Here is a 13,071-nt window from a genome sequence, read left to right as displayed (position 1 = left end):
GATGAGACTGAGATGGTACGGGCACATCCTGAGAAGAGATGCAGAGCATGTGGGAAGGAGAATGTTGAGGATGGAGCTGCCAGGCAAATGAAAACAAGAAAGGCCAAAGAGGATACACATGGATGTGGTGAGAGAGGACATGAAAGTGGTAGAGAAGGATGCTGAAGACAGGAAGCAATGGAGACGAAAGATACGTTGTGGTGACCCCTAATCAGGAGCAGCCAGAAGAAGAAGAAGATATACTGGTCATCAGAAGCTCTATCACTTAGTCATGATTCATCCAACAGCCATTAAATTCATTTCATAGTTCAGACCAATTCAGCCAACACACACACCCAAACACACGTCTATCCATTACTCATCTTTTTTATGTGCTAATGTGGCTCAGTCACACTGGCATTTTCTTGGCTAGTTTACCTTTGCTTTTAAATTTTGAATAAATGAGCAGTAAATTATTCTTAAACACGGAAATAAAAATAACTTTGGCTATATGAATATATTTAAATATTAATACATACAATAAAATTAAAAAATATGTAAATAAATATATTTAAAATTTTTCCTGTCACTGCCAGTGTGTCGCGCAATGATGACGTTTTTCCAATATGGCGGAGCCGGTGAAGGCTCGATTAAATGTTGAGGCTGAGTGATTTTAGTCTCATTTTTAGTCGTGAAAATGTTTTACTGGTAATTTAGCAACACATCTGAGGGAAATGTTGATGTTTCCACTCTCACTCTTCCTTTACATTTTGCGTATAAAATACTTTTTTAATCCAACTAAATACAGTAGTTTGTGCTCGTCGCCCACGTTTCCCAGTTGCCTAGCAACAGTGATGTCTTCCACTGCCGCTGTATATTCTCCTTCACATCTTAAATTATTCATCATTAAATTGGCAGATGATGACACATTTGCAACCGTGGGTTTGCATGGTTATTTTGTGACATAATATATAAATATTTAAATAATACTACTCTAGTGTATTTTCATTTGAAAAAAATTATTTGAAAAATACACCTGCATGAAATTTGCTCGACTTCATTTCAGATATCAGATTAATCGTTTTAGAAGTCATTAAACTGTGCTTATTATAACTTTTATGAAAAATACATGAAGAAAAGGGTTTGTTTTAAAATCCGAAAGCAAATAAATAAATGAGAGAGAGAGACGGTTATATAGAAATTAACCTGTATATCCTCCAAGACAGCAGGGGGCGATGTGTCTCCCTGAAACGTTGCTTCTACGAGGGTTTCGTCCTAAATCGCCACCTATTGTCCGCAAAGCAGACTAAGTATAAAATAGAACACATGTATATAAGTCGGACCCTAGTTATGGTACCTACGTAGGAAATAAAGAGATATTTGGGATTTTTCCAGACTTCTGACTGTGTGTTGTTTTTCCGGCTGAAGATGTGTCACTTGAACACAGTTGAAGTAGAGAAAACAGTTTGCAGCACATCTGCCAGCTTTATGACTTAATTATTATACTAAATTAACTAGAAAACATTTTAGATACAAACTTTTCTCCCTCTATGACATTCGGTCACAGTTTATCCGTTGTCTGACAAGTCGTAGCTCTTCATTAATGCTCAGGTTAGCTGCTCATTAGCCGCAGTTAGCTCTCAGCGCTCTTTAATTCAGGATGTCCTGCAGTTTGCTGGATTTCTGCCGCGTTCAAGAACTCAAACAAGTCCGCGATTTTCTCTTCCACAGTCAGAAAAATCCCTCCACAGATGACAACAAAGAACAAACAGGTAATGCTGAGCCTAACTAGATAGACGGCAGGATTCAGGAATGGCGCATTTTAGTTAGCTGTCTAGCTAACCCCTTTTTTCAGTAACAAAATTTTCTATTATCAATAACTTTATAAATCGTGTATTTAGATGTTGAATAATTATAAATGTTGCTCAATAATCTAGTTAAAGGAATGACAACATTTTAACTGTGGAGCTAATTGTGTTGTTTGATAAGACTCACTTGAGTGAATCGATTCTTATGAACTAATAAGTTTCTACATGACTTTGATTGATTTGATTCACTACTTGGTGATTCATATGAATCAAGTTAAAACATTTCAGTTTGATTTGTTTGATTCATTTGACTCACTACTCAGTGATTTCTTATGAATCAAATTAGAACATTTATCTAGCTGACAAATAATGTGATTCGACTCACACTCGTGAGTCGATTCTTATGAACTAATGACTTTGCATATATTAGTACAGGAGTTTGATTCATTACTGAGTGATTCATATGAATCAAATTGGAGCATGTCAACATGAGCTGACGAATAGTGATGTGTGATGCGACTCACTAGTGAATCGATTCTTGTGAACTATTTTGTGCATAGATTAGTACAGGAGTTTGATTCATTTGACTCACTACTCAGTGATTTATATGAATCAAGCTAAACATGTCAACATTTAACTAACTGGCTACTAGTGAAGTGTGATACGACTCACTTTAGTGAACCGATTCTTATGAACTAATAAGTTTGTGCATGAGTTTGAGTCATTTGGATCACTGGGTAGTGAATCAAATTAATCAAACTCATGCACAAATTTATTACTTATTAAAAATTTAAAGGTTTAGAGTGCGTGCTGTGGCAAAATAAATGACTGAACAAACCATTGTACACACTTCAGGAACCTTTTTAACATTAGTAAAGTATTTAATGATCAATGAAAATGAATGGTACAGAAAATCTATATTCAGCATTCTTCATGGTGAGTAACAAAACCACTGACACTTGGAATGTGCAATCTGAGACACGAATTTAAGGTGTCCTTTTAATATAAAGTCAAGCTGAGTAAGCAAAAAGAAAATAGTCGTGATGTCATCATCAACGTGGTGAAAAAGACAATTAATGCATGCAAACTAGAGAGAGTAGTTCTTTATTAGTGATTGGGAATTGATTCACTAACACAGTCATTCATTTGTTCACTTCCAGAGTTTATTCTGCAGAATGCAGTTTGTCAGTAAACTGCTTTCACAGTCGGTGTACACTTAATGTATTCACACGCCCACTTGGTTATAACATCAGTATTAGAGTGGGACTGGGGGAGAGAGAGAGAGAGAAAAGTGACGCGAGTTCTGCTGCACTGCAGTGACTGAGAGATGGAGGGAGAGAAGGTTTGCCCTTTACTGAATGAGTCATCCTGTACAAGGGCACAAACGGATCACTTACTTTTTCTCAGAGAGAGAGAGAGAGAGAGGCAGCAGTAAGACAGTAGTGCTATTTTTGCATTAACATATAAGTGGTGTTTAAACACACACACCCTGTAGAGTACACAAAAGATGATTCTGATTCTAAAAGAATGTCTGTCTATCTATATGTCTGTCTTTATATCAGACCAAATGTATCTCTGTGTGTCTTTTTTTTTGTATCTGTCTGTCTGTGTTTCTGTAGACAGGGAACTGCTTCCCTGTCTACCTCTCTGTCTGTCTGCTTATCCGTCACCCTCTGTCTGTTTACCCGTGTCTTGACTTGTCTGTCTGTATGTATCTGTATATTAACACTCATTAGATGTAGTAGCAGAACAAAGAGTTAAGTAATTATATTAACAATCTTTTGCACAATTTGTAAAAACATTTTACAGCATTCTCTCTCTTTCTGTAGAGACAGAGTTAGCGTGGGATGACTCAGACTGGGGCTCCTGGGAGGCAGCAGAAACCAAAGAAGATGGAGCCATGGTCTGTGCTTTGTTTCTCTCTCTCTCACACACACGCATGCACGCACCACTGCTGACACATCAACGTTCAGTTTATGAGAATATAAGGGAATTTAAAAATAAGTCATAAATATTGGTTGGTTCGATAAATCCTGAGATGATTTGTTTCACACCATGAAAATTTTATAAAACATTCTCTCTTTCCATCTTTTATCATTTGTCATCCAGTTATCCTCAACATACAGACTGTTTATTGCTTCTTTTAAATCTCAGCTGAAAACTTTTCTTTTTAAACAATGTTACTACGTTATAAAGAGGCCTTCAGTGTGGGGAGATTGATTGATTGATTGATTGATTGATTGATTGATTGATTGATTGATGGGCAGAGAGAAACAGACAGACATAAAAAGATGGATGGACAGATGGCTGATCAGAGGGCAGGAGGGAGGGAAGGTGTGACGGATGGATGGAAGGAAAGAGGGACAGAGGGAGGGATGGAAGGAAGGAGGGATGGACAGACAGACAGACAGACGGAAGGAGGGACGGGCAAAGGGAGGGAGCAGCACCAAGGAGACGTATGAATGAAAAGATGTCTCTTTAGCATATAAGCTACAAAACAAATCACTTGAAGGCGGGGCAAAGGGAGGGAGGGACGGACGGAAGGTGGGGAAAAGGGAGGGAGGGACAGATTGATGAATAGATAAGTATTTACATTGTGTGTCTATCCTTTACTCTCTTTAATGTATTCTATATGGACGTGACTTTCTCCAGCCTGATGTCCAGCAGAACAGCGCCCCCTGGCTGCAGGACTGCATGATCGCTCTGTCACCGTGCTCAGACCTGCTGGTCATCGCTCGAGACCACAAGGCTGCATTCCTCTCTGGTATGTGTATACACACACACACACATGCGCGCGTGCGCATATTCATACACTGGAGGATAACTGATCTCCATGTTCTTTGGCAGCAAAATGGCAGACGGACGCCACCGGAAAGGAGGAGATGACGCTGGCTGTGACCTGGAGTGGCACACTGAGCTCTGAGGACGGGTGAGATGGGATGGAGGGATGAGATTAAAAGAATAAGAAGGAGAGAGAAATGAGCATGAAAGGGGAATGTGTAATAAAGTGGCAGAAGAAAAGGAGTTGGTCTTCAATATAATGAGGAAAAACAGCAGCAGGGAGATGTGTGAATGAAAAGATGTCTCTTTAGTGTATAAGCTACAAAACAAATCACTTGTAGTCCAAACGTGACGGTAAATGTGAGCTTCACTGCAGGTCACAGCTATGATTCTGTTTGAATTGAGAATTTAATGATTCTGATGTTTTTTGCACACAGAGAGTGTGTGAGTAGCGTCATCTGCATCCCACTGGCCAGCCAGAAGAGGTGACTATGCTTACACACACACACACAGATAGTCTATTTAGGTAAATATCAGAAACAAGCTGTTCACTTACACTTAACTCTGTGTGTGTGTGTGTGTGTGTGTGTAGGAGTTCTACGGGTCGTCCTGACTGGACGTGTGTTGTGGTTGGGTTCAGTTCTGGATACGTCCGCTTCTACACAGAGGTACCGTGACTTTTTACTACCTCTGACTTGTGTTTTTTACACTTTTGATAAAGGTGTGTGTGTGTATATATAGAGTGGGGTTCTCCTCTTGGCTCAGCTGCTGAATGAAGACCCGGTGCTCAGACTGAAGTGTCGCACATATGAGATCCCACGCCATCCTAGAGTCACTGAACAGGTACACACACTTTCTCACACACACACACACACACACACACACTCACACACAGTTACTGTACTAATCGGAAAGCACTAATGGGGGGTCAAAAAGGAAAATAAGCTACACCCATAGGGTCCAGAGTGCTAAGTCCCATTTAAATTAACAATTATCCAAACTAAATCAGATTACTGTCTTGAAAATAGATTAATGTACCGTATTTTTCGGACTATAAGTCGCACTTTTTTCATGGTTCGGCTGGCCATGCGACTTATACTCCGGTGCGACGTATATATGTTTTTTTTTTTTTTTTTTCACCGCGGAATAACTGGAGCTGATGCTGAGTCTGACGACAGCCACGCAGAAGAAGAGGAAACGGCGCTTCATCTGCCGCTGGAGTTGGCAGAGTTGTTCAGAAGCGACACCGAGGATGAGGAATTCAATGGATTTGCTGATTTGGAGTGAAATCATCAGCTTGATAAACTTGATTGACCTGTGTTTTATTATTAATGATAGGCCTATAGTTATTTAAATAAGTTATGTAATGATTTTAGGCAGTGCTTAATTTGTGAAGTGGGAGGTCCCAGAACGCAGGAGGTGGGTGGGTCCGGCGACTCAAAAAAAAAAAAAAAGGCGGGGGATGGTTTACTATAACTTTACACACATGCACTTATTGTGTGTGTAAAATAATAATAATAATAATAATATCAGACATTATGATCTTAGAAAACGCTTTAGTGACAAACAGTTACAGACAGTAATATGTCGTGATATTATATTATAAAATATAAATTTTTATTAGTCTATATATTAAATTATATATTACATTTATCTTCTAAAATAACAGACTGTACTCATCACAACCGGTTTATTTCACCATTGGAGATCAGATCACACAAGACATGCGTTAAATGACTCATTTTAAGGATTTAAGTAGGGGATTTAAAAGCGGTTGTTGTTGTTGTTTTTTTTCACTAGACGGTTGTTTTTACTACCGTACCCGTCTTTGGAGATGATATACCTATAGCCTACTTGACCTCTGATTTGATGAAATAAAATTCGACAAAAATGAAGAATGACCCTCCTCAATGATGACTACAGCTTTAATAACACAGATGAAAGAGCCATGGGGCGATAATAAGCCCTACCGGTAAAAATATTCTAAAAGCAAACTGATTAATGCATCAGTAATAGGCTACTAATATTAGTTATAATAATAATATAGGCTATTAGTAATAACGATAGTGATAGTATTAAAGATAGTAGTAGACATTTAAAATAATCAGACTAGGCTACTTACAGGGCAAAGGGCGCGTTATCACTGCTCAGCTGTTCGTTTATTAAATAAACAATGCAGTCGCGCAGTAACCGCGCACCGCTTATCAGATAGAATCACAGATTCTATGGATAGAATAACCCTTCAAAAAAGTGCGACTTATAGTCCGGTGCGACATATATATGTTTTTTTCGTCTTCATAATGCATTTTTTGGCTGATGCGACTTAAACTCCGGAGCAACGTATAGTCCTGAAAATACGGTAATTAACTGGTAGGATGTACACACACGTACACCATTATATATATTATATGGACAAGTGTTTTACTGGGAAATACGCCACTGGTATTTTTCATCCGAGCTCCATCGAGGACCTGGAGAACCAAAACCGGGACATAAATCTCTGTCACTCCTGAGGAAATCGATGAATTGTTTTGATAAGTTTGGGGATAAATTTTGTTTGTGAATGTGTTGATATAATGAAAAGAAAATCACATGTTGGCTTGAAGGTATGAAGTTTATCTTCTTGTGGTGAAAAATTCGCATTTTTCATACGAAATACATCACGGATCTGAGTGACATATTTCACTCCGATGATGTCACTCCCAGTGTTTTCCTGCTGACTAGAAGCGCGTTGTCAAAATGGGAAACCGGGTCAAAATTAAAATTCTTTTGATTAACTTGCATTTTCTTGTGGATGTGTCTGTATAATATAAAGGACATTACATAGTGGTGCAAAGATATGAAGTTTATCTTCTCGTGCTAAAAATATATTCACTTGTTCACTTCACTCACTCGTGAATATGTTCAACACTCGAAAATAAACTTCGTATCTTCAAGCCACTGTGTTTATTAATTTATATAAATATATTTGTGTGCATGTGTGTTGGACAGCATGAGGAGTTGAGTATTCTGTACCCAACAGCCCTGGTCACCATCGATGGCTTCAGCCTCTTTCAGTCTCTCCGTGCCTGCAGGAATCAGGTTGCTAGAGGTGTGTGTGTGTGTGTGTGTGTGTGTGTGTATATATAAATAAAATTACACATACAGCTCTGGAAAAAATTAAAAGTTTAGTTTATGTTTTGAATCTATTCCATAGCTGCTGCAGCAGGAAGTGATGTCGTACAGCCTCCTCCTCTTGCCTATAAGAAGTGGGGACTGCAGGACATGGACACCATCGTGGACCACAGCAGTGTGGGTACGGATTCGATTCTGGAGTGAAAAGAAACTGTGCTGGATCCGTATATCTGAAGGAGGAGGATGAAGAGCAAGACAGACTAAATGAACTGAGCTCTGGTTTTTATTCTCTCTCTCTCTGTCTCTCTCTCTCAGGCATCATGACTCTGAACGTGTTTGATCAGATGAAGAATGCCTCGATTCTCGGGGGTTTCCATGCCTCAGTAAAGGGCAGTCCTCCTGCCATGAGTCAGTATATAACAGTGGGAGGCGGACCCTTCACTGGGTTCTTCTACGCCGTGGAGGTAGGACATGTCATCCTCTAGACCAGGGGTCATCACCTGCCCTGCAGACTGCAAAGTATTTCACTGAGCTTCAAAAAAAAAAACTATAGCAGAGTTGTTAAAGGAATAAATAAAGCAGGTGGTAGTTTTCTAAACCTAATCTATCATGACTTCTGTTGCAGTTCGTCTGTTTGCGAGTGAATTTTATTTCGTTCCATGTTACTTCATTTAAATCGCGGTAGCATGAAGTGCTGTTAATTTAAGAAACGAAACACAACCACTTCAAATTGTCGTACTCATCGCCTCGGATTCCCAACCCTGCACGTTTCGGTGTTTTCCTGCTCTAACAAACATGATTCAGCTAATTAGGTGCTATGTTAATTACATAGCTGTATTTTCACATCTTACTGAATACACCTCATCTAGACTCCACATTTGGTTACTCCTGTGATTTGGTCCTCTTCTGGCCAAAGCAGTGACATGAAATCTGTTTTGTCCAACATTGTTCATAAAGTATGTGTTTCTCGTCTCTTTACCCCTCCACAGGGCAGTTCTCAGCCTCTCCTCTCACATGTTGCTCTCGCTGTGGCCAGTAAACTCACTTCTGCCCTGTTCAGTGCTGCCAGGTGTGTGTGTGTGTGTGTGTGTGTGTGTGTGTGGTACAGAATGACTGAATATAAAAGTGATTTAGTCCTCAGTAGAAAAATAAATATAAATGTGCGCACACAGTCGTATTATATTAAATGGACTGTAATGCTGGATGAATAATAGCACCAACGCTGCACAAACTGCAGAGTGATTCCATTCTTTGAAGCCATTCCCACCTGAGTTACCGTGGAAACCCCCTAGCAACATCATAGTCACCTCTTGGAAAACCATAGCAACAGTTTATATTCATCTTTTTTTTTTATCCTTTAACTCCTCCCACAGTTCTGAGCTATCAACACCAAACTAGCTACAGAATGTTTGGTCTCTTTTAAAGCCGACTCCTAACAACCATCTAACCACTACCTAGCAAAAACCTGACGACTCTTTATCCACGTAGCAACCTCCTGGCCAATTCTATGTAATTATAACATATCTATAGGACAATGATCATTTTTGAACAAATTGTTTATGTATTTATCTTGTAATGCATTGAAAATCTCATCATTTACACGCACATGTAATTCACACCAAATGTGTTAGCCGATTATTTAATTGGCTTGTCGTGTTAACGAGTCTTAAATCACATGTCCTCCGAAGGTCCTCATTCAACTGAAGATAAATGAATAGTTAGTATTAAGTGTTAGTTGCTGGTAGTGGACTGTCGGACCCTGTCGTGTGTTAATGGTATCTCCCATGCTGCCTGCTTTCAGCGGATGGTTAGGATGGAACAAGAACAAAACCGAAGAGGAGCCTGCTCAGAAACAGAAGCCTAAGGTGGAGCCAGCCACGCCCCTTCCTGTTAGGTAAGTCCGAATATGGTGTTCCGTAGTTCTGATTGGCTGTGCTGGATACGGGCTCAGAGTTCGCCTCTGTTTCTCATAGGTTCGGTCTCCCCGATTCCCGTCGTCACGGCGAGTCAATCTGTTTGTCGCCGTGCAACACCATGGCAGGAGTGACGGACGATTTTGGCAGAGTGACGCTGCTGGACGTGGTGCGCGGCATCACCATCCGCATGTGGAAGGGTGAGAGAGAGAGAGGGAGAGAGAGAAATGGAGGAGTGTGTGGAGAGACAGCAAGAGAGATGAAGAGAGCTGTGTGTTTTGTTGGTTGTGTGTGTAGGTTACCGTGACGCCCAGCTGGGCTGGGTGCAGGTGTGTGAGGCTCATGGAGACAGAGACTTGGCCACTTCACCCTCCATGCCCCGCCGCTGTGCTCAGTTCCTGGTGATTTACGCCCCACGCAGGGGCATCCTGGAGGTGTGGGGCACTCAACACGGCCCCCGGGTCGGGGCTTTTACTGTCGGCAAACACTGCAGGTACACACACGCGCACATACGTGCACACACAGTTTCACATGCACTTTTAATAGCATGACCATACAAACATACAGAATCACCAAAGCATATAATATTCATATTCTCCATGGCCCGCTCTCTCTCTCTTTTTTCTCCATCTGTTTAATCTTTTTCTTCTTTTCCCCCATCTCTGATCTTCTGTTCTTCCTCTCTTTCCTCATGTGTTTTGTTTAACTTAATTGTAACCCATATGTTTGTCTCTTTTCTTCTTAAATCAATCTTTCCTTCCTTCCTTCCATCCATCTATTTATTCATTTTTACTTTTTTACTTTTTCATTTTTCTCCCTCCTGTCCTCCCTGCCTGTCATTTCTTCCTTTTTTCCTTTCCTTCCTTGCATTTTCCCTTCCATTCCTTCCTTCTTTCTTATCTATCTCCCCTTGCCTTCCTGCCTCTTTTTTTTATTACATCCTCTCTTCTTTCTTTCTGCCTCTTTATCGCTGTATCTCTATCTTCTTTCTCTTTTCTGTCTGTCTCTATCCTTCTCTCTCTGTCGCTCTATCCTATCCTCTCTCTCTCTCAGGTTGCTGTATCCAGGTTACAGGTTAATGGGAGTGAACAGTGTGACCAGTCAGGGTTGGCACTTACACACACAGCAGGTGTGTCTGTTTGACCCGGTCAACGGAGTGCTACGTACCATCACTGTACCGTTCCACCTGGCCCTCAGGTACACACACACACACACACACACACACACACACACACACACACACACACACACACATATATACACGGTATATTTCACAAGCCACATCCTTTCCTGGATTCCTGTTGTAACAGTTTTGGTTATGAATGCCAGGGTTTTTTTTTTTTTTCCAGTAGCCTCTATTTTTTTTGAAGATGATGATTACCAATGTAATTTACTGAGAAGAAGGTAAAGATGTCCAGAATCATGTGTTAAGGACAAGTGTAAAGAAACACTGTAATAATGATTCAAATCCTCTGCTTATAGTGAGTGAAATTTAGATGGGTTTTTAACACAGGATAATATTTATTATTGATAAGAGATTTTTAATAAAATCTAACCATCTTTCACTTTTATGTCACACTGAACCAATTTAAGAACCCATTAGATGAGTCCTGGATGAGAGACATGTACAGTTTCCCTGTATGAAACACCCAGCCATGCACATGCAATAGTAAAAGTAAGCGAATAGCCCAAATCTAGAACAGGTGACAACAGGCAGTGCCTCTATAGCCTGATCACTGATGATGATGATGATGATGATGATGTTACAGTGATAAGAAGAGTGAGCGAGCCAAAGACATGCACCTGCTGAAAAGACTGACCGCTCTGCTCCGGAGCGCTGGTCCAGACCCAGGTGAGACTCTGTGTGTGTTGTGCTGTTCCAGGAAAATAATCAGCAGCAGGATGGTGTGACGAAGCTGAGTTCCACTTACCACCACGAGGTTGTTTAATTTCCTATAACAGCACAAAATTGTTTTATTCCTCTTATACCGCATTAACGTGGCATCAATTAGAATTGTTTATTTATTAAAGGACGACATATGGTACATTTTTATCCATTTATAGTTACATTTAATGTTGTGGAAGGTCTGAAAAACAACTTCCTGTTCTCACTTATGACCGCTTTAAACGTTCATCCTTCCCTCACCAGACTCTCTCTGTCTCTTTCCTCTTCCTTGAAGTTAATAAGACAGAAAAATACAGTTCATCATGCTACTGAGAAACTGTTTGAATTAAAAAAAAAAAGCTAAAATATAATTTGCTTTTTTTTTGTTTGTTTATGTTAATATTTGACCTTTGGACAGATCATCTAGAGAGCGAGGCTCAGAGTGTCCTGCTGGAGATCAAACACCCTGCAGTTAAAAAACAGGTCTCTTTCTCTCTCTCACGCGCGCACATACACACACACACACACACACACACACACACGTGTTTTCACAGAAATCTCTACATAATGTCTGTCCACTGAAAACCACTCTGATAAGAACGGAAATGAAAGCTCAGGAATAAATATTTAAAATGCACAACTATATAGCGTGAAATTCAACCTGGCTGTGTGACGAGACAGACGTGCAAGAAATTCTTCATAAAACCACTTTGATGGAGTTTTATACAACATTCTAGTAAGGGCACAATAGTAACAAGTAGTTCCGGTAATTTTACACTCTTCCGAGTTTTTTGTGACATTAATACTGAATCATATACAACTGTGTATTAGTGCCAGCGTAGATTTAAAAACAAAAAAAGTCCAATTTTAAGATTTAAAATCAGAAATTTCAAAAAGAAGGGGAAAAAAGCTCTCATGCTTCCTGGCTGCAGTGCATTCTGGGAAATGCAGTTGAAAGTCTCTTAGCGCTTTATTCTTTTATATCGTGCGATCGAGGTCGATGTTTTGCTCCATGGTGTGATGACGTTGATCCAGCCTTGCAAAGTGAAGTGATCTGATTCACTATTAATCCAAGTTTTTTCTTGCACATTTATAACTTTATCATTTCTGAGAATATCCGACGTTTTTCTCATAAATTTCCCACCTTAATCTCAGAATTTCTGAGATTTTTCATCGGAACATTACCCCTCCCTCCCTCCCTCAGCTCTGTATTTTTAACCTACAGTGTGGCCCTTATACTTTATCATAATCGTACCTCCATAGCTTGTGAAAAATTTCTCCGAGCTGTATGTTAAGTAATCATTACACATTTATAGAGCTTTTATGTTTATAAAATCAATTTGTCTGAAGAATTTTGAACGCAGAAACATTTACTAACAGAACTGATACTGAATTACTCCGTGTTTAAGAGCAAACCAGTGTCGGAGAAACTTCTCGTAAGTTCTTGTCTGTGTTACTGTTTTATTAACAGGCTCTGGAGTCTCTGCTGTCCAGTAAGAACGCTCCAGTCTCCTGTCTGATCAACATTACTCGAGTTTTACTGCAGAGCTTAGAGGAACAAGGTGAGGAGATTTCGCACTCGTACAGCATT

General features: G+C 39.9%; 1 protein-coding gene across 2 annotated transcripts in view; it reads left to right on the top strand.

The window, feature by feature from the left end:
* Nucleotides 1–1,394: 1,394 nt before the first annotated feature.
* rab3gap2 (RAB3 GTPase activating protein subunit 2 (non-catalytic)) overlaps nucleotides 1,395–13,071 on the top strand; it is a 30,613-nt gene continuing 18,936 nt past the window's right edge. For both annotated transcript variants that reach the window (XM_060933284.1, XM_060933283.1), the window contains exons 1-18: nucleotides 1,395–1,751; nucleotides 3,617–3,690; nucleotides 4,440–4,551; nucleotides 4,635–4,716; nucleotides 5,006–5,053; nucleotides 5,161–5,236; nucleotides 5,310–5,411; nucleotides 7,560–7,659; nucleotides 7,765–7,863; nucleotides 7,998–8,146; nucleotides 8,672–8,751; nucleotides 9,484–9,576; nucleotides 9,656–9,795; nucleotides 9,893–10,088; nucleotides 10,649–10,792; nucleotides 11,365–11,447; nucleotides 11,899–11,963; nucleotides 12,952–13,042. In XM_060933284.1, the coding sequence (XP_060789267.1) occupies nucleotides 1,640–1,751; nucleotides 3,617–3,690; nucleotides 4,440–4,551; nucleotides 4,635–4,716; nucleotides 5,006–5,053; nucleotides 5,161–5,236; nucleotides 5,310–5,411; nucleotides 7,560–7,659; nucleotides 7,765–7,863; nucleotides 7,998–8,146; nucleotides 8,672–8,751; nucleotides 9,484–9,576; nucleotides 9,656–9,795; nucleotides 9,893–10,088; nucleotides 10,649–10,792; nucleotides 11,365–11,447; nucleotides 11,899–11,963; nucleotides 12,952–13,042 (1,846 nt within the window). In that variant the 5' untranslated portion in view covers nucleotides 1,395–1,639. The remainder of the gene's footprint in view (nucleotides 1,752–3,616; nucleotides 3,691–4,439; nucleotides 4,552–4,634; nucleotides 4,717–5,005; nucleotides 5,054–5,160; nucleotides 5,237–5,309; nucleotides 5,412–7,559; nucleotides 7,660–7,764; nucleotides 7,864–7,997; nucleotides 8,147–8,671; nucleotides 8,752–9,483; nucleotides 9,577–9,655; nucleotides 9,796–9,892; nucleotides 10,089–10,648; nucleotides 10,793–11,364; nucleotides 11,448–11,898; nucleotides 11,964–12,951; nucleotides 13,043–13,071) is intronic.

Source organism: Neoarius graeffei, chromosome 11 (assembly GCF_027579695.1).
Source record: "Neoarius graeffei isolate fNeoGra1 chromosome 11, fNeoGra1.pri, whole genome shotgun sequence".
Lineage (NCBI taxonomy): Eukaryota > Metazoa > Chordata > Actinopteri > Siluriformes > Ariidae > Neoarius > Neoarius graeffei.
Note: the sequence above shows the minus strand (reverse complement) of the source record. Positions and strands in the feature narration are given on the sequence as shown.